Source organism: Nerophis lumbriciformis, linkage group LG19 (assembly GCF_033978685.3).
Source record: "Nerophis lumbriciformis linkage group LG19, RoL_Nlum_v2.1, whole genome shotgun sequence".
In the NCBI taxonomy this organism is placed as follows: Eukaryota; Metazoa; Chordata; class Actinopteri; order Syngnathiformes; family Syngnathidae; genus Nerophis; species Nerophis lumbriciformis.
In genome coordinates, this window is record NC_084566.2 from 36541210 (window position 1) to 36565640 (window position 24431).

General features: G+C 37.6%; 1 protein-coding gene across 10 annotated transcripts in view; it reads left to right on the forward strand.

The window, feature by feature from the left end:
• Positions 1–24431, forward strand: part of LOC133618463 (receptor-type tyrosine-protein phosphatase F) — a 470668-nt gene that overhangs the window by 72025 nt on the left and 374212 nt on the right. For all 10 annotated transcript variants that reach the window (XM_061978831.2, XM_061978833.2, XM_061978832.2 and 7 more), the window contains exon 2: positions 4685–4854. In XM_061978831.2, the coding sequence (XP_061834815.1) occupies positions 4773–4854 (82 nt within the window). In that variant the 5' untranslated portion in view covers positions 4685–4772. The remainder of the gene's footprint in view (positions 1–4684; positions 4855–24431) is intronic.

The window sequence follows — 24431 nt, forward strand, 5'->3', positions numbered from 1 at the left end:
TAAATCGTATTTTTACTGTAGGTCCTCAAAAACAGCAGACACAAATGTCATATTGAGGATCTCTGACTCGTATTTTTTTCAGTAGGTCCTTAAAAACAGCAGAGCCCAAAACTTCCTGTCAGATCGATGATCTTTAACTAGTGTTTTTACAGTAGGTCCTCAAAAACAGCAGGCACTTTTGTCATATAAAGGATTTTTGACTAGTGTTTGTACAATAGGTCCTTAAAAAAACAGCAGTATTATGAAATTATTCAAAGTATTTTGACTAGTATTTTTACTGTAAGTCCTCAAAAATATTGCAGGCTCCTGTCATATAGAGGATCTTTAAATCATATTTTTCTGTAGGTCCTCAAAAACAGCAGACACAAATGTCATATTGAGGATCTCTGACTCATATTTTTTTCAGTAGGTCCTTAAAAACAGCAGAGCCCAAAACCTCATGTCAGGTAGATTATCTTTGACTAGTGTTTTTACAGTAGGTCCTCAAAAACATCAGACACTTTTGTCATATAAAGGATTTTCGACTAGTGTTTGTACAATAGGTCCTTAAAAAACAGCATTATTATCAAATTATACAAAGTATTTTCACTAGTATTTTTACTGGAAGTCCTCAAAAACAGTGAAGGGTCCGGTCATATAAAGGATCTTTAAATCGTATTTTTACTGTAGGTCCTCAAAAACAGCAGACACAAATGTCATATTGAGGATCTCTGACTCGTATTTTTTTCAGTAGGTCCTTAAAAACAGCAGAGCCCAAAACTTCCTGTCAGATCGATGATCTTTAACTAGTATTTTTACAGTAGGTCCTCAAAAACATCAGGCACTTTTGTCATATAAAGGATTTTTGGTAACATTTTAGTATGGGGAAAATATGAACCATTAATTAGTTGCTTATTAACATGCAAATTAGTAACATATTGGCTCTTAATTAGTCATTATTAAGTACTTATTAATGCCTTATTCTGCATGGTCTTATCATACAACCAGTAAGCCATTAACTAAGACTCTACCCTAACCCCGACCCTAACCCTAACCCTATGTTAATAAGCAACTAATTAATGGTTCATATGTTCCCCATACTAAAGTGTTACCAGATTTTTGACTACTGTTTGTACAATAGGTCCTTAAAAAACAGCAGTATTATCAAATTATACAAAGTATTTTCACTAGTATTGTTACAGAAAGTCCTCAAAAACAGTGAAGGGTCCTGTTAGATATATAATCTTTGACCCGTGTTTTTTTTACAGTGGGTCCTCAAAAACATCCGACACTTTTGTTATATAAAGGATTTTTGGTAGCACTTTAGTATGGGGAAAATATGAACCATTAATTAGTTGCTTATTAACATGCAAATTAGTAACATATTGGCTCTTAATTAGTCATTATTAGGTACTTATTAATGCCTTATTCTGCATGGTCTTATTATACAACCAGTAAGAGTCTTCCCTAACCCTAACCCTAACACTAACCCTATGTTAATAAGCAACTAATTAATGGTTCATATGTTCCCCATACTAAAGTGTTACCAGATTTTTGACTACTGTTTATACAATAGGTCCTTAAAAAACAGCAGTATTATCAAATTACACAAAGTATTTACACTAGTATTGTTACAGAAAGTCCTCAAAAACAGTGAAGGGTCCTGTCAGATAGATGATCTTTGACTACTGTTTTTTTTTACAGTGGGCCCTTTAAAAACATCAGGCACTTTTGTCATATATAAATGATTTTTGATAACACTTTAGTATGGGGAAAATACGAACCATTAATTAGTTGCTTATTAACATGCAAATTAGTAACATATTGGCTCTTAATTAGTCATTATTAAGTACTTATTAATGCCTTATTCTGCATGGTCTTATCATACAACCAGTAAGCCATTAACTAAGACTCTACCCTAACCCCGACCCTAACCCTAACCCTATGTTAATAAGCAACTAATTAATGGTTCATATGTTCCCCATACTAAAGTGTTACCGGATTTTTGACTAGTGTTTGTACAATAGGTCCTTAAAAAAACAGCAGTATTATCAAATTATACAAAGTATTTTCACTAGTATTGTTACATAAAGTCCTCAAAAACAGTGAAGGGTCCTGTCAGATATATAATCATTGACCCGTGTTTTTTTACAGTGGGTCCTCAAAAACATCCGACACTTTTGTTATATAAAGGATTTTTGGTAGCACTTTAGTATGGGGAAAATATGAACCATTAATTAGTTGCTTATTAACATGCAAATTAGTAACATATTGGCTCTTAATTAGTCATTATTAGGTACTTATTAATGCCTTATTCTGCATGGTCTTATTATACAACCAGTAAGAGTCTTCCCTAACCCTAACCCTAACCCTATGTTAATAAGGAACTAATTAATGGTTCATATGTTCCCCATACTAAAGTGTTACCGGATTTTCGACTAGTGTTTGTACAATAGGTCCTTAAAAAAACAGCGGTATTATCAAATTATACAAAGAATTTTCACTAGTATTCTTACAAAAAGTCATCAAAAACAGTGAAGGGTCCTGTCAGATGGATGATCTTTGACTAATGTTTTTTTTTTTTTACAGTGGGTCCTCAAAAACATTAGGCACTTTTATCATATAAAGGATTTTTGGTAGCACTTTAGTATGGGGAAAATATGAACCATTAATTAGTTCCTTGTTAACATGCACATTAGTAACATATTGGCTCTTAATTAGTCATTATTATGTACTTATTAATGCCTTATTCTGCATGGCCTTATTATACAACCAGTAAGCCATTAACTAAGAGTCTTCCCTAACCCTTACCCTAACTCTGACCCTAACCCTAACCCATACTTGCCAACCCTCCCGGATTTTCCGGGAGACTCCCGAAATTCAGCGCCTCTCCCGAAAACATCCCGGGACAAATTTTCTCCCGAAAATCTCCCGAAATTCAGGCGGACTCAGGTCCTCCACTATATAAATAAGCGTACCTGCCCAATCACGTTATAACTATAGAATGATGGAGGGCGAGTTCTTGGTTTCTTATGTGGGTTTATTGTTAGGCAGTTTCATTAACGTCCTCCCAGCGTGGCAACAACACACAACAACAGCAGTCACTTTTTTTGTATACCGTAAAGCAGTTCGTCTGCCGTAAACAGCAATGTTGTGACATTCTTAAACAGGACAATACTGCCATCTAGTGCATTTGATGAAAGCACTTTTGTGCGTGCCACACATCAATGCATCATCAGAGAGGGTGTTCAGCATGGTTCGAAAAATAGTGACAGAGAATAGAACAAGGATGGACAATTCAACCCTTAACTCAACAATGAGTAGATGAGTGTTATGTGTGTGTATATGTGTAAATAAATGAACACTGAAATTCAAGTATTTATTTTATATATATTTATATATATATATATATATATATATATATATATATATATATATATATATAATAAAATTTATATATATATATATATATATATATATATGAAATAAAATAAATATATGAATATATATATATATAGCTAGAATTCACTGAACGTCAAGTATTTCTTATATATATATATATATATATATATATATATATATATATATATGAAATACTTGACTTGGTGAATTCTAGCTGTAAATATACTCCTCCCTTTTAGCCACGCCCCCAACCACTCCCTCGTCCCACGTCGACCCCCCCCACCTCCCGAAATCGGAGGTCTCAAGGTTGGCAAGTATGCCCTAACCCTATGTTAATTAGCAACTAATTAATGGTTCATATGTTCCCCATACTAAAGTGTTACCGGATTTTTGACTAGTGTTTGTACAATAGGGCCTTAAAAAAACAGCGGTATTATCAAATTATACAAAGTATTTTCACTAGTATTGTTTCAGAAAGTCCTCAAAAATAGTTCAACACTTCTGTCATTTAGAGAATCTTTGACTATTGTTTATTTTTAGCACTATGCTCTAAAAAAGCACATTTTTAACTAGGTTTTTTTGTCAGTTTGTGCTTATAAAACATCAGCTCCAGGTAACTCCTGTCTTCCAGAAGATATTTGACCAGCGTTTTCTGGCAGTCGCTCCTCAAAAACAGCAACGCGCCGCTGCCACGTCCTCCCTTGCAGACGTTGGTCTTCCGGCACTTTCCTTGCGACTGTTTTAACACCACACAGCCACGCGCTCTCACTTTTATAGCTGGTTTAATTGTGCTTAATTTGTTTTGCTCGCGTTGTTACCCTCAGGGCGTGTGTGTGTGTGTGTGTGTGTGTGTGTGTGAGTGTGTGTGTGTGAGTGTGTGTGTGTGGTAAGCGCCATGTTTACATGTGCATACGTGTTGTCATTCAACCAGATCACTTTAGTTGACTCCGGGCCGTCTCTTAACGGCGAGCACAAAGTGGGCCGTGTTCCTCCGGGGAGGGTTAAAGTCGTCTCCGCTGTGACCTTCCTTTTGTCGCCGCCATTCCTCCCCATGAATTATAACTGCGACACCGTGCCACGCTTGTTTTCGCTCTGCCGTGGTTTTATTGGCTTCGCTCGCACCTTGTCGCCTGCCCCCGAGCAGGATTCTGTCACGGGTATCGGATGCCTTGTTGATCCCAGCCCAGAGATGCCCTCCATTTGTTTCCCCTTTTTCTTGACTTTTAAATATGCCTTCTTTACCGCCTTGTTGTTGTTGCTGTTATTTGTATTAAACTATTATGTTGTTTTGTCTCTCTGGCAGGTTTTAGCCTTTGATCGTGTCAGAGTGGGACGCGTCTAGCAGGGGACCGTGGAGGAGGAGGACCAGGCAGCGGCGACCAACGTGCGACATGGCGCCCCACCCACTCAAAGGGGCGTGGCTTGTCCTGCTGCCGCTGCTCAGCTGCGGGGTGATCTCCTCAGCGGCAGACAGTAAGACGCTCTTTTTACTTCACTTTTTGTAGCCATCTCGTCGTGGCCGTCTAATTAAGGATTGTGTACTTTTGGTATACTATAGTGGATCTAGCATAATAATGTGAGAGTTCAGTCCATAGTGGATCTAACATAATAGTGTGAGAGTCCAGTCCATAGTGGATCTAACATAATAGTGTGAGAGTCCAGTCCATAGTGGATCTAACATAATAGTGTGAGAGTCCAGTCCATAGTGGATCTAACATAATAGTGTGAGAGTCCAGTCCATAGTGGATCTAACATAATAGTGAGAGTGTAGTCCATAGTGGCTCTAACATAATAGTGTGAGAGTCCAGTCCATAGTGGATCTAACATAATAGTGTGAGAGTCCAGTCCATAGTGGATCTAGCATAATAGTGTGAGAGTCCAGTCCATAGTGGATCTAACATAATAGTGTGAGAGTCCAGTCCAAAGTGGATCTAGCATAATAGTGAGAGTCCAGTCCATAGTGGATCTAACATAATAGTGTGAGAGTCCAGTCCATAGTGGATCTAACATAATAGTGAGAGTCCAGTCCATAGTGGATCTAACATAATAGTGAGAGTCCAGTCCATAGTGGATCTAACATAATAGTGTGAGAATCCAGTATATATGTATATGTATATATGTATGTAAATATGTGTGTGTATATATATATATATATATATATATATATATATATATATATGTGTATATGTGTGTATATATATATGTGTATGTATATGTATATGTATTTATGTATGTATATTAGGGCTGCAACTACCGATTAATTTGATAATCGATTAATCTGTTGATTATTACTTCGATTAATCAATTAATAATCGGATAAAAGAGACAAACTACATTTCTATCCTCTCCAGTATTTTATTGGAGGAAAAAAACAGCATACTGGCACCATACTTATTTTGATTATTGTTTCTCAGCTGTTTGTACATGTTGCAGTTTATAAATAAAGGTTTATAAAAAAAAATATATATATATATACAAAAAAAAAGCCTCCGCGCATGTGCATATCATAGATCCATGTATATATATGTGTATGTATATGTATATATGTGTGTATGGATATATATATGTGCATGTATGTATATATATATATATATATATATATATATATATATATATATATATATATGTATGTATGTGTGGGAAAAAATCACAAGACTATTTCATCTCTACAGGCCTGTTTCATGAGGGGGGGTTCCCTCAATCATCAGGAGATTTTAATGGGAGCATTCACATACCATGGATTATATAGGGCACAGAGTGGGTGGGTACAGGCTGGTGTAGGGGCGTGGTGATTGGCTCATGTGTTACCTAGGAGGTGTTTCCGTCTGTGGCGGCATGCTGTTACAATTTCGCTGCGCTTGTTGAGGGATGACAGGTCTGGACGGTAAATAATAAACAGTTTTTCTTTCAAGCATAGGTTGCATCTTTTATTACCACTATTGTAAGGTGTGCTGGATGCAAGAATTTGCCATGTTATTGAATATTCAACATTATTGTCTTTGAGGTCCCAAATGTGTTTGCTGAGTTCTGTGGTATTCCGCAGGTTTTGGTTCCTGAAAGAAGCCTTGTGATTGTTCCATCTGGTTTTGAACTCTCCTTCAGTTAATCCTACATATGTGTCGGATGTGTTAATGTCCTGTTTATTATTTACCGTCCAGACCTGTCATCCCTCAACAAGCGCAGCGAAATTGTAACAGCATGCCGCCACAGACGGAAACACCTCCTAGGTAACACATGAGCCAATCACCACGCCCCTACACCAGCCTGTACCCACCCACTCTGTGCCCTATATAAACCATGGTATGTGAATGCTCCCATTAAAATCTCCTGATGATTGAGGGAACCCCCCCTCATGACACAGGCCTGTAGAGATGAAATAGTCTTGTGATTTTTTTCCCACACATACATATATTGCGCTCTACTACGGTATCGAGCACTATTTTTTGGATAACCTTATTAAGACATATATATATATATATATATATATATATATATATATATATATATGTATGTGTATATATGTATATGTATGTGGATATGTATATATATGCATATGTATGAATTTGTGCATGTGTGTGGATATATATATATATATATATATATATATATATATATATATATATATATATATATATATATATATATATAGATATATATCTTCTTTTTTTTAATCTTTTTTACTATTTATATTACTATATTATTGTGTATGCACCTTAGGGGGTCTGCTCCAATTTTGTTGTTCTTTGAACCTGTTCACTGTAATAATGACAATAAAACTCTATTCTATTCTATAGTCATTGCAGAATAAAAACCCTGTAGGTCTTTAGCAACAGCAAAGCACAAGTGTGATATAAAGGATCTTCGACCAGCCTTAACATATTGCTTGCGTTTTTTTATTTATGTGCATATCAACATGTTCCATATGTTACGCCTTCTTAGGAGGTTGCACTGTACAGTAAAGTAGATCCATCTGCGACCCTGTGGGAATGACAGGCTGCAAAAAGGTGCACAAAGAGACACTGTTGCTTCACCTGTGAGCTCGTGCCCCGGCCAAGAAAAGGGTCAGGGATAGAATTAATTCAGCACATGAGTCCACCTATAGCGCGGTCAGGGGGTCACCGTAATTCAATTTTAACCCCCAACAACAACACCAACCCCCAGGCAGCCATGACAACCCACCCATCCTTTCATGCTGCAGCAGGATTTACACTTATTGTCTTTTGTAGGGTTGTACGGTATACCGGTATTAGTATAGTACCGCGATACTAATGAGTCATATTCGGTACGATACCGTCTCTGAAACGTACCAATCCCGCACCCCCCAGCCTGTAAACCATTGCTGGTTTACGAGCAGATGAGCATGTTCGGCGGCACACAATCACTGAGTACTTACAAGCAGACACAGTGTGTAGACAGGAAAGGGAGAACGGACGCATTTTAGCTTAAAAACTAACGATAAAGGTGAAGTTATAACACTGAAACGCCCTCAGGAAGAGGTGCTTTAAGACATGGCTAGCTAGTGTCGGAGGCAGATATTTACATATATCCGAATTTAAGTGTTACTTCTTTTGATTTCATAATCATATTACAAAACAGCTAGTGTTTTTCTTCCAATTGTGGTCTTTTGGTTGTCTGCAAAACTGTGTGCTTAACCTTGAATGATGAATGTTAGAAAGAGAGATAATGGACATTTGTTTTGGCTAGAGAGACATGACTGCCAGGGACTTAAGAGGGGAGAGGGTTTTTCGGGGGATGCAGACCATCTTAGCGAAGCAATTGAATGTTCTATGCTGGACTGGTCTCAATGTATATCTGCAAAGCTTTGCAAATATATTACAAAATACCTATTCTGTCTCTGGTGGTTTTTCAACTCAAATTTAAGTGTCGTAAAGAGCTTGGGAGCGACTTGTGACTTGAATTCCCTGGGAGGAACAAATGGTCATCAAACGCAACAATTTGGGGGCCTCGTCCGGTGCGACACGCTGAGAATTGGACACCTCTTACACTCTTCTGGACATACTCACTAGTGGCCAAACATAAAACAAGGTAAGCAGAGCCTTTTTCTAAAATCTGCTTTAGGAGTCTGTCTTGAAGTATGCAAGTCAAACACGGTTTGTACCCCAGACAGAGTGGCGATTTTGATGGATTGGTTGCATTTTGCCTTGTCCGCCATTGCATATGGTGGCCAACTCATGTCATTGCGTCTTAAATCTTTCACCTGTGACTAGAATGGTTGGAGGTTCAAGTCCTTTCGTATGTTATATTCTTGGGTTAGAGTCCGTTTGAATAATACGATAAAGATTTAGGTTCAAGTCCTTTCGTATGTTATATTCTTGGGTTAGAGTCCGTTTGAATAATACGATAAAGATTTAGGTTCAAGGTCCTTTCGTATGTTATATTCTTGGGTTCAAGTCCGTTTGAATAATACGATAAAGATAGATTACCGTGACGGGCTGCTTCACTGACGAGTAAGCAAATAGTCGGGTATGGCTCGCCCTGGGGGTTTGGTCTCCCCTAAAAGAGTTCTGGGTTCAAGTCCTTTTGTATGATACAATAAATAGCACGGGTGAAGGCTGAGACAAAATAGACGAGATGGCCGCGGAATGTGATGGCGGTTGGGGAGAAAGTGTGATGAATGTACTGTTGTCAACAATGAAATTAGCAGGTAGAGTTTAAAAAGAAAAAAAAGCGGCTAGTGTTTTAGCGACTTCTAAATCACTAATCCTCGCCTCCATGGCGTCAAATAAAGTAAGTTTCTTACAAGTATCATCCCTGCAGGACGAGGAATAGCTAAACATGCTTCACTACACACCGTAGCGTCAAAATGTAAACAAACGCCATTGGTGGATCTACACCTAACATCTACTGTAATGATACCAAGTACAGGCATGTATCTAGTTCAGGGGTCGGCAACCCGCGGCTCCGGAGCCTCATGCGGCTCTTTGATCATTCTGATGCGGCTCAGCTGCGTACTTGCCGACCCCCCCGATTTTCCCGGGAGACTTCCGGATTTCGGTGCCTCTCGCAGGAAACACCCGGGATTAATATTCTCCGATAATCACCCTTACAATAATAATAAGGGCGTGCCACGGTGGTACAGCATTTAGCGCCCTCTACAATCTGTATTAACAGTTTGCCAGCCCAACATCTTGTTGTGTGCATCTTCTGCTCGCACACGCAAGTGACAGCAAGGCATACATGGTCAACAGCCACACAGGTTACACTGACGGTGGCTATATAAAACAACTTTAACACTCTTACTAATAATGCGCCACACTTTGAACCAAAACCAAACAAGAATGACAAACACATTTCGGGAGAACATCTGCACCTTAACACAACATAAACACAACAGAACAAATACCCAGAATCCCATGCAGCCCTGACTCTTCCGGGCTACATTATGCACCCCTACACTGGAGTATAAGTCGCATTTTTTGGGGAAATGTATTTGATAAAAGCCAACAGCAAGAATAGACATTTGAAAGGCAATTTAAAATAAATAAAGAATAGTGAACAACAGGCTGAATAAGTGTACGTTATATGAGGCATAAATAACCAACTGGTATGTTAACGTAACATATTATGGTAAGAGTCATTCAAATAACTATAACATATAGAACATGCTATACGTTTACCAAACAATCTGTCACTCCTAATCGCTAAATCCCATGAAATCTTATACGTCTAGTCTCTTACGTGAATGAGCTAAATAATATTATTTGATATTTTACGCTAATGTCTTAATAATTTCACACATAAGTCGCTCCTGAGTATAAGTCGCAATCCCCAGCCAAACTATGAAAAAAACTGCGACTTATAGTCCGAAAAATACGGTATATTATGTTTATAAACTCAGGAAATATTTCCCTGGACACATGAATATGACCAATGTATGATCCTGTAACGACTTGGTATCGGATTGATACCCAAATTTGTGGTATCATCCAAAACTAATGTAAAGTTTTAAAACAACAGACGAATAAGTGATTATTACTGTGACAGTCTTGTGCTGTCGTCGTGCGGGTTCCAAGGACCACCAAGGAATGACATCTTGCGGGCAGGTTTAGACTTCTTTATTTCGCAATAAGAAAAAGTCTCTTCGGGTTGCTTTTCAGCCTTGCCGTTCGTCTTGGAGCGGGCTCCGGTGTGCCCCGCCTCTCTGTCGGACTGCCGGCCCCGCCTCTCCGCAATTACATTTTAACAGAAGTGTAGATAGAGCATGTTAAGTTAAAGTTAAGTTAAAGTACCAATGATTGTCACACACACACTAAGTGTGGTGAAATGTGTCCTCTGCATTTGACCCATCCCCTTTTTCACCCCCTGAGAGGTGAGGGGAGCAGTGGGCATCAGCGGTGGCCGTGCCCGGGAATCATTTTTGGTGATTTAACCCCCAATTCCAACCCTTGATGCTGAGTGCCAAGCAGGGAGGTAATGGGTCCCATTTTTATAGTCTTTGGTATGACTCGGCCGGGGTTTGAACTCACAACCTACCGATTTAAAGAGAAAGTAAGCAGATATAAACAGTAAATGAGCAAAGAGATTAAAAATTCATTTTCTACCACTTGTCCTTAATAATGTTGACAAAATAATAGGTAGATAAATGTTACAATATGTCAGAAGACTAAATTAGGAGCCTTTGTTTGTTTACTTACTACTAAAAGACAAGTTGTCTTGTATGTTCACTATTTTATTTAAGAACTTAACTGCAATAATAAACATATGTTTAATGTACCCTAAGATTTTTTTGTTAAAATAAAGCCAATAATGCCATTTTTTTATGGTCCCCTTTATTTAGAAAAGTACAGAAAAGTATCAAAATAATTTTAATACCGGTACCGTCCGATAATGGCTTTTTTTTCCCGATATTCCGATATTGTCCAACTCTTAATTACCGATTCCGATATCAACCGATACCGATATATACATTCATGGAATGAACACATTATTATGCCTAATTTTGTTGTGATGCCCCGCTGGATGCATTAAACAATGTAACAAGGTTTTCCAAAATAAATCAACTCAAGTTATGGGGGGAAAAAAATGCCAACATGGCACTGCCATATTTATTATTGAAGTCACAAAGTGCATTATTTTTTTTTATAACATGCCTCAAAACAGCAGCTTGGAATTTTGGGACATGCTCTCCCTGAGAGAGCATGAGGAGGTTGAGGTTTAAGGGGTAGCGGGGGGCGTATATTGTAGCGTCCCGGAAGAGTTAGTGCTGCAAGGGTTTCTGGGTATTTGTTCTGTTGTGTTTATGTTGTGTTACGGTGCGGATGTTCTCCCGAAATGTGTTTGTCATTCTTGTTTGGTGTGTGGCGCATATTTGTAACGGTGTTAAAGTTGTTTGTACGGCCACCCTCAGTGTGACCTTTATGGCTGTTGACCAAGTATGCTTGCATTCACTTGTGTGTGTGTGTGTGTGTGAAAAGCTGTAGATATTATGTGACTGGGCCAGCACGCAAAGGCAGTGCCTTTAAGGTTTATTGGCGCTTTGTACTTCTTCCTACGTCCGTGTACACAGCGGCGTTTTAAAAAGTCATACATTTTACTTTTTGAAACCGATACCGATAATTTAAAGCATTTATCGGCCGATAATATCGGCAGTCCGATATTATCAGACATCTCTAGTTCCAACACTAGTCTCTTGTGGTTTGTGGAGGTTCTTGTGTGGCCTTCGCTTCTGTTTTTCTGGCCTTTTGCATAAATACGAGTGGACTAAATTAGTCTACAGAGATATCTTTATCAATGTTTTTCTTGTCTCCAACGTTGCTCGTGAATAAGACAATATGCGGACGAGAAAAAATTCCAAATGGGGGGGAAAAAAAGAAGATAAAACCAAAAGGAACTGAATACATGCCTGCCTCTGGTTTGAGGTTGAGCGTGTATTTTGGTGTGCATGCACACAGAAGGGGAAAAAAAGACTCAGACCTGTTATTACCGCCAGTGCAGAGCAGACGTGGAATTAAAATAAGACTGTTGGGGGGCGAAAATAACACCCACCACTAATAGCAGGCTTGTGTAAATTTGGTGCCTGTAATTTTTGCTGCAACTTAGTTATGTAAACTTGATAGTGCCGCTTTGGATTTCCTGTGTCGTAGCTCAGGCGGCAGACAGATATGACAACGAGGCTTCACGTCTCCTCGAGAGTCCTACTTTTTTTTTTCAGTCTTCCGACGAAAAACGCCGTAATTGTTCGTCACATTTGGCACAGAGAGTTATTGGAAGCGATGCACAAACAAACAGACTTTCTTTTAAAATACTTTCAAAATAGCAGCATGGTTACAGCCCACACGATTGCAGCAGGGAAATTTGTATTAGCCTTTCACACAGCAACCATAACATGATCAATTTTGATTAGAGATGTCCGATAAATGCTTTAAAATGTAATATCGGAAATGATCGGTATTGTTTTTTTTTATTATCGGTATTGTTTTTTTATTTATTTTTTATTTTTTCATTTTTATTAAATCAACATAAAAAAACACAAGATACACTTACAATTAGTGCACCAACCCAAAAAACCTCCCTCCCCCATTTACACTCATTCACACAAAAGGGTTGTTTTTTCTGTTATTAATATTCTGGTTCCTACATTATATATCAATATATATCAATACAGTCTGCAGGGATACTAGAGATGCGCGGATAGGCAATTATTTCATCCGCAACCGCATCACAAAAGTCGTCAACCATCCGCCATCCACCCGAACCAACATTTTATCGAAACCACACCCGCCCGCACCCGCCCGTTGTTATATATCTGATATAGACGATGCAAGCATATTAGTGAGGTTATAAAGCTTTTGCCTGTTAAAGAAAGGAGACTGATCTAATGCAGCAGAGACATTCAATGCATGCCACGCATCTCTTGGCCACGCATTAGTGGCTAAGAGATATTAATGCGTGATAATATTATTTATCATTATTATAATATTATTGTCATTTCCATTAAGAAAGTGTTGACTATTGTTGCCAATGCCTTCAGATCAGGAGTGCGTTCCTCACACTTTGTGTGCGCAGTTGCAGCAAGCAGAACGATGCTTTTAAGAAGTTAAAAAAATGTTTTATAAAGACTAGGCCTATATTTTCGTTAGGTAAAAAAAATGTTCTGAATTTATTTCAATGAATATTAACTTGTTAACGTTATAATGCTCAAATAGGGACGAGGGCGGGGTGCACAGTGAAGCAGTGAACAATTTTGCGACAAAGATGAACCTTTATTGATTGATCTGCAGCCATGACAAAATATCAGACAATCTCCATTGTCAACGACAGGCAGGAAAATAAAGATAACACATAGCCTATGTTCTAGGCATAGGCATAGGCTCATACGTTTTTAAGTTGAAATAAAAAAATAAATAAAAATGTGCCTCATAAGCCTTAGGCTGTCAATCACGCACACAAACTTAAATTATACAATAACATATGTATGTCATCTCTATTTAAACAAAAATAAACTAAATAAATAATAATAATAAATTACCTGCAACTTATTGGCCAAGGCAAATAGCTGAAGGGGGAAAATCAAACCCATCAGACTGCACTTTATCATCAAACTTGAATTATAATGAAAATAGACGGTCGCGACAAACAAAGCAGGCTAAATATCCTTACATTGTCGCCAATCGGAGATGCGCTTCACTTGAAAGCGAGGCCAAATAATTAACACAGTAGTATATCTCGAATAGAAAAAAAACACAATAAACAACGCAATTGCCTTAATTCCTTTACATTGTAGTGCGCCCAAACAACACGTAACCATCAAAATTATTCAGCTGACCGAACTCAATATAGGTTAGACATGGGCTTATTTGGTATAGCCTAGGTAACGTAGACTAATTCGTTTAACATATCCAACCGTATGTCTACTTACTTTTTTTTTTGTTATCACTATGCAGGAATAAAATGGCATCTACAGTGCCAGGATTCATTCGAGAGCGCCTGGCCTCTAAAATGCGCCCTGCTGCGCTGAAGGTGCGCTCACTTGCGCCACTTGTTGCTGGGATGCGGTGCCTGGTGAATAATTGACTGTTTCAAAGAGTGCTGCTCGTTTTTCGTATGTGGGTAACAACATTTAACTATGTATATATATTTCCGAATTGGTTCAACCGCAACCCGCCCGCATCTATTTAAAATCTATTTTTACCCGCCCGACCCGCGGTTTATCCGCGGACTCTGCGGTTGTGTCCGCAAACCGCGCATCTCTAAGGGATACAGTCCGTAAGCACACATGATTGTGTGTGCTGCTGGTCCACTAATAGTACTAACCTTTAACAGTTAATTTTACTCATTTTCATTAATTACTAGTTTCTATGTAACTGTTATTATATTGTATACCTTCTTTTTTATTCAATAATTTTTTTTAAATGTATTTATCTTATTTTATTTTATGAATTTTTTTAAAAAAGGACCTTATCTTCACCATACCTGGTTGTCCAAATTAGGCATAATAATGAGTTAATTCCACAACTGTATATATCGGTATCGGTTGATATCGGTAATTAAGAGTTGGACAATATCGGATATCGGCAAAAAAGCCATTATCGGACATCCCTAGGTGTAACGGTACACAAAAATGTCGGTTCGGTACGTACCTCGGTTTAGAGGTCACGGTTCGGTTCATTTTCGGTACAGTAAGAAAACAACAAAATATACATTTTTGAGTTATTTGTTTACCAAATTTGCAAAATCTTCCACCAAAAATATTTTTCTTAGCGGAATATTTGATGTGAAGTAATGGGAACCTTGGATAGGTCAATAATTCATAATAACATTGATTTTGATTCAATATTATGTTTTGAGCAATGACAGTTTGAAAGAAAAAAAACCCAGCTTTGTTTTATTAGTCAACATTGCAAATTTTTCTAAAATACATTTAACATTTAAGCTTTTTTTATTTCACTTTTGTTATGTTTTTGTTTATTTTAATAGTACTTTTAGAATGTGCCATGGGCCTTTAAAACATTAGCTGTGGGCCGCAAATGGCCTCCGGGGCACACTTTTGACACCTTTGTATCTCGTGCGCACGAGAAACTATATCGTGGGCACAAGAAACATTTTATAAAGTTATAAAAATAAAAATAAATGTTATATATTTTTTTTTTTCTTAGACATGTACGTATCTCGTGTGCAAGAGAAAGTTTCTCGTGCGCACGAGATACATGTGTAAACATTTTTTTTTTTTAATAATTGTTAATTTAAAAAACTTTTTTTTTTTTAGACATGTATCTCGTCTAAAAAAATATATATATATATAATTTTTTTTAATAACTTTATAAGAAGTTTCTCGTGCGCAAGAGAAAGTTTCTCGTGATACATGTCTAAAATTAAAAAAAAAAAAAAGTAAATAAATAACTTATAAAAAATAAAAATTCCCCCATGTCCCTTTAGGGCAGGGGTCCCCAAACTACGGCCCGCGGGCCGGATCCAGCCCCCCAGCATCCAAAATCTGACCCACAGGAAGTCCCAAGTTAAAAAAAAAAATATTTTTAATTATTTTTAATTTTTTTTCTAATCTTTCCTTTGTAATCCATTTTCTACCGCTTGTTACTCTTGGTGTCTCCTAGCCGCTCAGGCAAATCATATTGTCTAAAAATTAATTTTTCCATCGATAATATGACAATGTTAAATGTTGATGAACATCAATGTTTATTGATGTTAAATGACAAAACGGATTATAAAGGCAATGTATATATGGAATATAAGGAGAAGGATTATCTCTCCTCCTTACATTCCATATTCAAGGTTAGCACACAGTATTTGCAGACAACCAAAAGACCACAATTGGAAGAAAAACACTAGCTGTTTTGTAATATGATTATGAAAATAAAGAAGTAACACTTAAATACGGATATATGAAAATATCTGCCTCCGACAATATATATATATATATATATATATATATATATATATATATATATATATATATATATATATATATATATGACAGCAACCACCCACCCACCACCACGAAAAGAATACCTACCGGAATTAATAAAAGGCTATCGATGCTGTCATCTAGCAAAGCTGAATTTGACCAAGCAACCCCCCCGTACCAAAAAGCCCTTGATGAAAGCGGATACAATTTCACCCTCACCTATGAACCCACGCCAGGAAACCAACCGAAAAAGAACAGAAAACGAAACGACATCATCTGGTACAACCCCCCATACAGCAAAAACACAAATTCCTCAATCTGATTGACAAACACTTTCCCAAAGACAACACCCTAAGAAAAGTATTCAACAAGAACAACATTAAATTGAGCTACAGCTGTATGAACAATATACGACAAATCATCTCAAACCACAACAAAACAATTGCAAATGAGCCGTCGGCCCCCGGACAGAGCGACTCCAAAACCAACAAAGGTTGCAACTGTCGAAAGAAACCTGATTGCCCTCTCAACGGGGGGTGCTTACAAACATCAGTTGTCTACCAATCTAAGGTAACACGCAAGGACATTAACACATCAGACACATATGTAGGATTAACTGAAGGAGAGTTCAAAACCAGATGGAACAATCACAAGGCTTCTTTCAGGAACCAAAACCTGCGGAATACCACAGAACTCAGCAAACACATTTGGGACCTCAAAGACAATAATGTTGAATATTCAATAACATGGCAAATTCTTGCATCCAGCACACCTTACAATAGTGGTAATAAAAGATGCAACCTATGCTTGAAAGAAAAACTGTTTATTATTTACCGTCCAGACCTGTCATCCCTCAACAAGCGCAGCGAAATTGTAACAGCATGCCGCCACAGACAGAAACACCTCCTAGGTAACACATGAGCCAATCACCACGCCCCTACACCAGCCTGTACCCACCCACTCTGTGCCCTATATAATCCATGGTATGTGAATGCTCCCATTAAAATCTCCTGATGATTGAGGGAACCCCCCCCTCATGAAACAGGCCTGTAGAGATGAAATAGTCTTGTGATTTTTTTCCCACACATACATATATATATATATATATATATATGTATATATATATATATATATATATATATATATACACAGCCTGGCCCCTGGCCACATTTTTTTAACCCAATGCGGCCTTTGAGTCAAAAAGTTTGGGGACCCCTGCTTTAGGGGCTCCATACACTTGTTATTAGTGAGAATATACTTATTTTAAGGTATTTTTGGGTTCATTGAGGTTAGATAATTTTACTTGTTTTTGTAAAGTCTTGACAAGCCGAATTTTCTTGTTCTATTGGCAGATCATTTTGCTTAGTTCCAATAAAATACCCCTCATTTTTTCTTGTTTTTGAACACTGACTTTTTGCAGTGTGTTTGTCTCAGATATTTTTTACATGCAAGCACATATTAGCAATACTTTTTTTTTTGTGTGCAAATATCAGATCAGAGTGATGTGTTGTGTTGTTACTAGCAGGCGTGGTGGTGACGCCAACACACTATCAGCTCCCTGACATTGTTCCAGCTTGTTCTGTCATTGGCTCGCCAAGTACAATGTAGTGTTATTGCAGCAAGTGCTGATCGCAGACATCCCATCGATCCGCCTTAGCGCCCCCACCCGGGAGCTCAGCCTAATCAAGCGGCGCTCCACCACCCCCGCCCCCACCACCCATACCCCCCACTATACACAATAAACCACCAGGGCCCGCAAGGTCAGCCTCAAAGTCGCACATGGCCAGCTCCTCGCCGCAACCTATCTTTCTGTCGCGCTGCCATTGTGACGTATTCCTCCGGCTTTAATAAGCTTTTGATGAATGTGTCGCTGCGGCCGCGCCTTCTCTTTTCATGCCGGGACCACAAAGGTCTCCTCTGGGTGTGCCCCCCCCCACCCTCACACCACCCCACATTCACAATAGCAGGAGTACACTTACTTAATTAATCCTTTTAAAGTGACTATTTTTATATCAAGCTATTGTTGTGAATAAATGTTGTGTTTCCACAAACTATTAGAACTAAAAAAGCATTACCTCTGCCAGGCCCTATCTCGCAATAGTAAAGAATCCTTTCAAAATAATGTTCCCCATTTCGGGAATTTCATGGAAATGCTAACCGATTAACTGACAAACGAATTCTAGCGAATCGAAGGATAAGTGAAATTTGTAAGTTTGTGCATGTTTTTGTTTGTTTGTCGCTTCCAAACAGACTGCAAGAGGGTTCACTCTTTGCATCGAACAAAATTAAAATAAATGGAGTCAGCCTTTCACTCCCTTTGTCCCTGTGGGTGGAGGCAGGGTCGCTAGCATGCACACACACACGTCCTTGTATTTGTTACCTTCTTGAGACCTGCGGAAAATGCCTAACTCTTTAGAACCACCCTTTCTAGATATATAAATATTTATATTTACAACATTAATAATATATACATACTATGCAAATATAAAAAAGGTAAGCTTTTAGTTAATTTTTCTTTTTTTTAAAATTTTTTTGTTTGTAATTGTTTTTTAATCTTCATTATTTACTTCAAGTTATTACAGTATTTCTCTATATACGTACATATTTTTTATTTTTTTTTAAATTAATTTTGGCCAAAGGGGGCGCATTTTAATTTCTTACACACACTTGGTATTACATATGTTGGCCAAAGGGGGAGCACTTCAATTTTTTTACACACTTGTTATTTCATATGTTGGCTAGAGGGAGAGCACTTTTAAATCCGACACACAGTCAATTTGAAAAATCCCTCCTTTTTGGGACCACCCTCATTTTGATAGATTTCACACACACACACACACACACACACACACACACACACACACACACACACTCACACACACACACACACACACACACACACACACACACACACACACACACACACACACACACACACACACGTTCTTGTATTTCTTACCTTCTTGAGACCCCGGAAAAATGCCTCCCTCTTTAGAACCACCCTTTCTAGATATATAAAAATTTGTATTTACAACATTCATAATATATACATACTATGCAAATATAAAAAAGGTAAGCTTTTAGGGGTTTTTTGTAATTGTTTTTTAAGCTTCATTATTTACTTGAAGTTATTACAGTATGTCTCTATAGACATATTTATTTAATTTTTGTAATTAATTTTGACCTTTTGTTACCTTTTTGAGACCTCCGAAAAATGCCTCCCTCTTTAGGACCACCCTTTCTAGATATATAAAGATTTGTATTTACAACATTAATATTACATACATACTATGCATATATAAAAAAAGGTAAGCTTTTACTCTTTTTTTTGTAATTGTTTTTTAATCTTCATTATTTACTTTATGTTATTACAGTATGTCTCTATATACATATTTATTTAATTTTTGTAATTAATTTTGGTCTTTTGTTACCTTTTTGAGACCTCTGTAAAAATGCCTGCCTCTTTAGGACCACCCTTTTCTAGATATATAAAGATTTGTATTTACAACATTAATATTGCATACATACTATGCAAATATAAAAAAAGGGTGTACCCCGCCTTCCGCCCGATTGTAGCTGAGATAGGCTCCAGCGCCCCCCGCGACCCCAAAGGGAATAAGCGGTAGAATATGGATGGATGGATGGTAAGCTTTCAGGTTTTTTTTGTAATTGTTTTTTTAAGCTTCATTATTTACTTCATGTTATTACAGTATGTCTCTGTATACATATTTATTTAATTTTTGTAATTATTTTTGGCCTTTTGTTACCTTCTTGAGACCTCCGAAAAATGCCTACCTCTTTAGGACCACCCTTTCTAGATATATAAATATTTGTATTTACAACATTAATAATATATACATACTGTGCAAATATAAAAAAGGTAAGCTTTTAGGGTTTTATGTAATTGTTTTTTAAGCTTCTTTATTTACTTTATGTTATTACAGTATGTCTCTATATACATATTTATTTAATTTTTGTAAGTATTTTTGGCCTTTTGTTACCTTTTTGAGACCTCCGAAAAATGCCTCCCTCTTTAGGACCACCCTTTCTAGATATATAAAGATTTGTATTTACAACATTCATAATATATACATACTATGCAAATATAAAAAAGGTAAGCTTTTAGGTTTTTTTTGTAATTGTTTTTTTAAGCTTCCTTATTTACTTCAAGTTATTACAGTATGTCTCTGTATACATATTTATTTAATTTGTGTAATTATTTTTGGCCTTTTGATACCTTTTTGAGACCTCCGAAAAATGCCTACCTCTTTAGGACCACCCTTTCTAGATATATAAATATTTGTATTTACAACATTCATAATATATACATACTATGCAAATATAAAAAAGGTAAGCTTTTAGGGTTTTTTTGTAATTGTTTTTTTAAGCTTCATTATTTACTTCAAGTTATTACAGTATGTCTATATATACATATTTATCTAATTTTTGTAATTAATTTTGGCCAAAGGGGTTGCATTTCAATTTCTTACACTCACTTGTTATTACATGTGTTGGCCAGAGGGGGAGCACTTCAAATTTGTATACACACTTGTTATTTCATATGTTGACCAGAGGGGGAGCACTTTTAAAACCGACACACGGTCAATTTGAAAAATCCCTCATTTTTGGGACCACCCTCGTTTTGACAGATTTCACCACCAGGAGGTGCAAAGGAGACAAGTAAAATGTTTTTTTCATCTGACCACAGAACTTTCATCCAGAAGGTCTTATCTTTTTTCCATGTGATGTCAGATGAAACAAAAAGAGCTGCTAAACCATGGCAGTGTACGTTTGGCTTAAGAGGCATGGATCTGTCTTTTGTGTTAAAAAAAAAAAAAAAAAAAAAAAAAAAAAAAAATGCTAGCTTTAAAATGTGACAAAAAGTGGGTTTTAAGATGAGTTTTAAAAGGGGACAGAACTGGTAAACCATGGCAGTTTAAGTTTGGCTTAAGATGCATGGATCTGCATTTTGTGTAAAATACAATAGAAGCTCAAAAATATGACAATACATGGGTTTTAAGTTTTAAAAGGGGACATAGCTGGTAAACCATGGCAGTGAGATTGCGGTTTAAGATGCATGGACCTGCCTTTTGTGTAATAAACAATACAAGCTCTAAAATATGACAAAAAGTGGGTTTTAAGATTAATTTTAAAAGGGGATAGAGCTGGTAAACCATGGCAGTGTCAGTTTGGCTTAAGATGCATGGATCTGCTTTTTGTGTACAAAAAAAATGCTAACTTTAAAATGTGACAAAAAGTGGGTTTTAAGATGAGTTTTAAAAGGGGACAGAACTGGTAAACCATGGCAGTGAGATTGGGGTTTAAGATGCATGGATCTGCATTTTGTGTAGAATACAATACTAGCTCTAAAATATGACAATAAATGGGTTTTATGTTTTAAAAGGGGACGGAGCTGGTAAACCATGGCAGGGAGATTGTGGTTTAAAATGCATGGATCTGCCTTTTGTGTAAAATACAATACTAGCTCTAAAATATGACAAAAAGTGGGTTTTAAGATGAGTTTTAAAAAGGGACAGAGCTGGTAAACCATGGCAATGTAAGTTTGGCTTAAGATGAATATATATGCCTTTTATGTAAAAAAAATAAATAAATAAATAAATAAAATGCTAGCTTTAAAATGTGACAAAAAGTGTGGTTTAAGATGAAATTTAAAAGGGGACAGAGCTAGTAAACCATGGCAGTGAGATTGTGGTTTAAGCTGCATGGATCTGCATTTTGTGTAAAATACAATACTTGCTCTAAAATATGACAAAAAGTGGGTTTTCAGCTGAGTTTTAAAAGGGGACAGAGCTGGTAAACCATGGCAGTGTAAGTTTGGCTTAAGATGCATGGATCTGCCTTTTGTGTAAAAAAAAAAATTAAAAAAAATGCTACCTTCAAAAAGTGGGTTTTAAGATGAGTTTTAAAAGGGGACAGAACTGGTAAACCATGGCAGTGAGATTGTGGTTTAAGGTGCATGGATCTGCATTTTGTGTAAAATACTATACTAGCTCTAAAATATGACAAAAAGTGGGTTTTAAGATGAGTTTTAAAAGGGGACAGAGCTGGTAAACCATGGCAGTGTAAGTTTGGCTTAAGATGCATGGATCTGCCTTTTGTGTAAAAAAATAAAATAAAAAATGCTAGCTTTAAAATGTGACAAAAAGTGGGTTTTAAGATGAGTTTTAAAAGGGGACAGAACTGGTAAACCATGGCAGTAAGAGTGTAGTTTAAGCTGCATGGATTTGCATTTTGTGTAGAATACAATACTAGCTCTAAAATATGACAATAAATGGGTTTTAAGTTTTAAAAGGGGACAGAGCTGGTAAACCATGGCAGTGAGAATGTGTTTTAAAATGCATGGATCTGCCTTTTGTGTAAAATACAATACTTGCTCTAAAATATGGCAAAAAGTGGGGTTTAAGATGTGTTTTAAAAAGGGACAGAACTGGTAAACCATGGCAGTGTAAGTTTGGCTTAAGATGCATGGATTTGCCTTTTGTGTAAAAAAAAAAAAAAAAAATATGCTAGCTTTAAAATGTGACAAAAAGAGGGTTTTAAGATGAGCTTTAAAAGGGGACAGAACTGGTAAATCATTGCCGTTTTGAGTGTGTTTTTAGCTGCATGGATCTGGCTTTTGTGTCAAGGACTGTTCTAAAATATAATAACAGAAATTGGGGTTTTTAAAGATAAACATTTCACCAAATAGTTGCCGTTTACGATTCGAAACTTGACAAGCAAATGCCCCACATCCCGCCACGTAGGACAAATGCTTAGATTAAATTGGCAATCTCGAGCATCTCTCACAATGCGGTGATGTAATGAACTTACCAAAGTGCTCTGCGAGGGGTGGCCAGACAGGCAGCTGGGCGGCTGCAAATTGGATTGTGTTTTTAACTGTCCATATGGTCGCCCCGGTTCAAATTCAAACGGCGACAGAAATTGATTATCTTTTAATTAAAGGTAACCAGATCCACCTTGGAGAGCCACTTTGGAGGTAGGAACACCCCGGCAGCCAAAAGAAAACCATCCGTAAAAAAAATGAAAAATCCACCTTATTCGCCGAATAGCACCATTTTGAGGGTGGACACTTTTGACGCAGAGTTTTTCCTCACAAGGCAGTGCGACAATGTCGGAGTGGAGGAAGGGGGGGCGTCGGTCTGCGGAGGTTAATGATGTGAGATTAATAGTTTAATTAGGGAGCTCAATAGCGGGGCTTGAAGCAGTCACCCAAACCCTCCGCCGTGTCCCAGATCCATCAGTGCCACAGGGCGACAAGATCCCACGCCAGTGTCCTTCCAGAAAAGGGCATTTTAATCTGGGCTAAGCTTTATTGACAATGGACGCCTTCTGTCTGCCAAGTCTTTCGGGATTCTTTGCATTCCCACTCCAGCTGAGGCTAATTGCAGCTCGGACATAAAGACGGGAGTAGTCAAATGGATTATAGGTATGTTGCTACACACCTGGGCAATGTTTGATGCTAAGCAATCCCCCAGGTGTGTTTTTACGGCTTCTTACCCCCGTGGTCTGTCCGCATCATAACACTTCCATATGGCTGGCCTCAGAGGGCTGCTTGGAACGTGGAATGTGTATGAATATAAATGTATAATCGCCTCATGATATTGTTACACATATTTTTACATAGCGTATGATTAGATTTTTTTACAGTGCATTACTGTAAATTGAAAAACTGCACCACTGCACTTTTGTCAGTAAAATTCTAGCAACTGAACTGCCAGTTTTTTACCATAAAGTCTCTTGACTTTTGTATACAGTGTAAAAAAAAAAAAATCCATGGGTCGTCCTCAGACGGGTCCGCCAACGTAGGTTCCAATGTCTTACTCAATACATGGGTCGTCCTCAGACGGGTTCGCCAACGTAGGTTCCAATGTCTTACCCAATCCATGGATCGTCCTCAGACAGGTCCGCCAACGTAGGTTCCAATGTCTTACTCAATACATGGGTTGTCCTCAGACGGGTCCGCCAACGTAGGTTCCAATGTCTTACTCAATACATGGGTCGTGCTCAGACGGGTTGGCCTACGTAGGTTCCAATGTCTTACCCAACCCATGGGTCGTCCTCAGACGGGTTCGCCAACGTAGGTTCCAATGCCTTACCCAATCCATGGGTCGTCCTCAGACGGGTCCGCCAACATAGGTTCCAATGT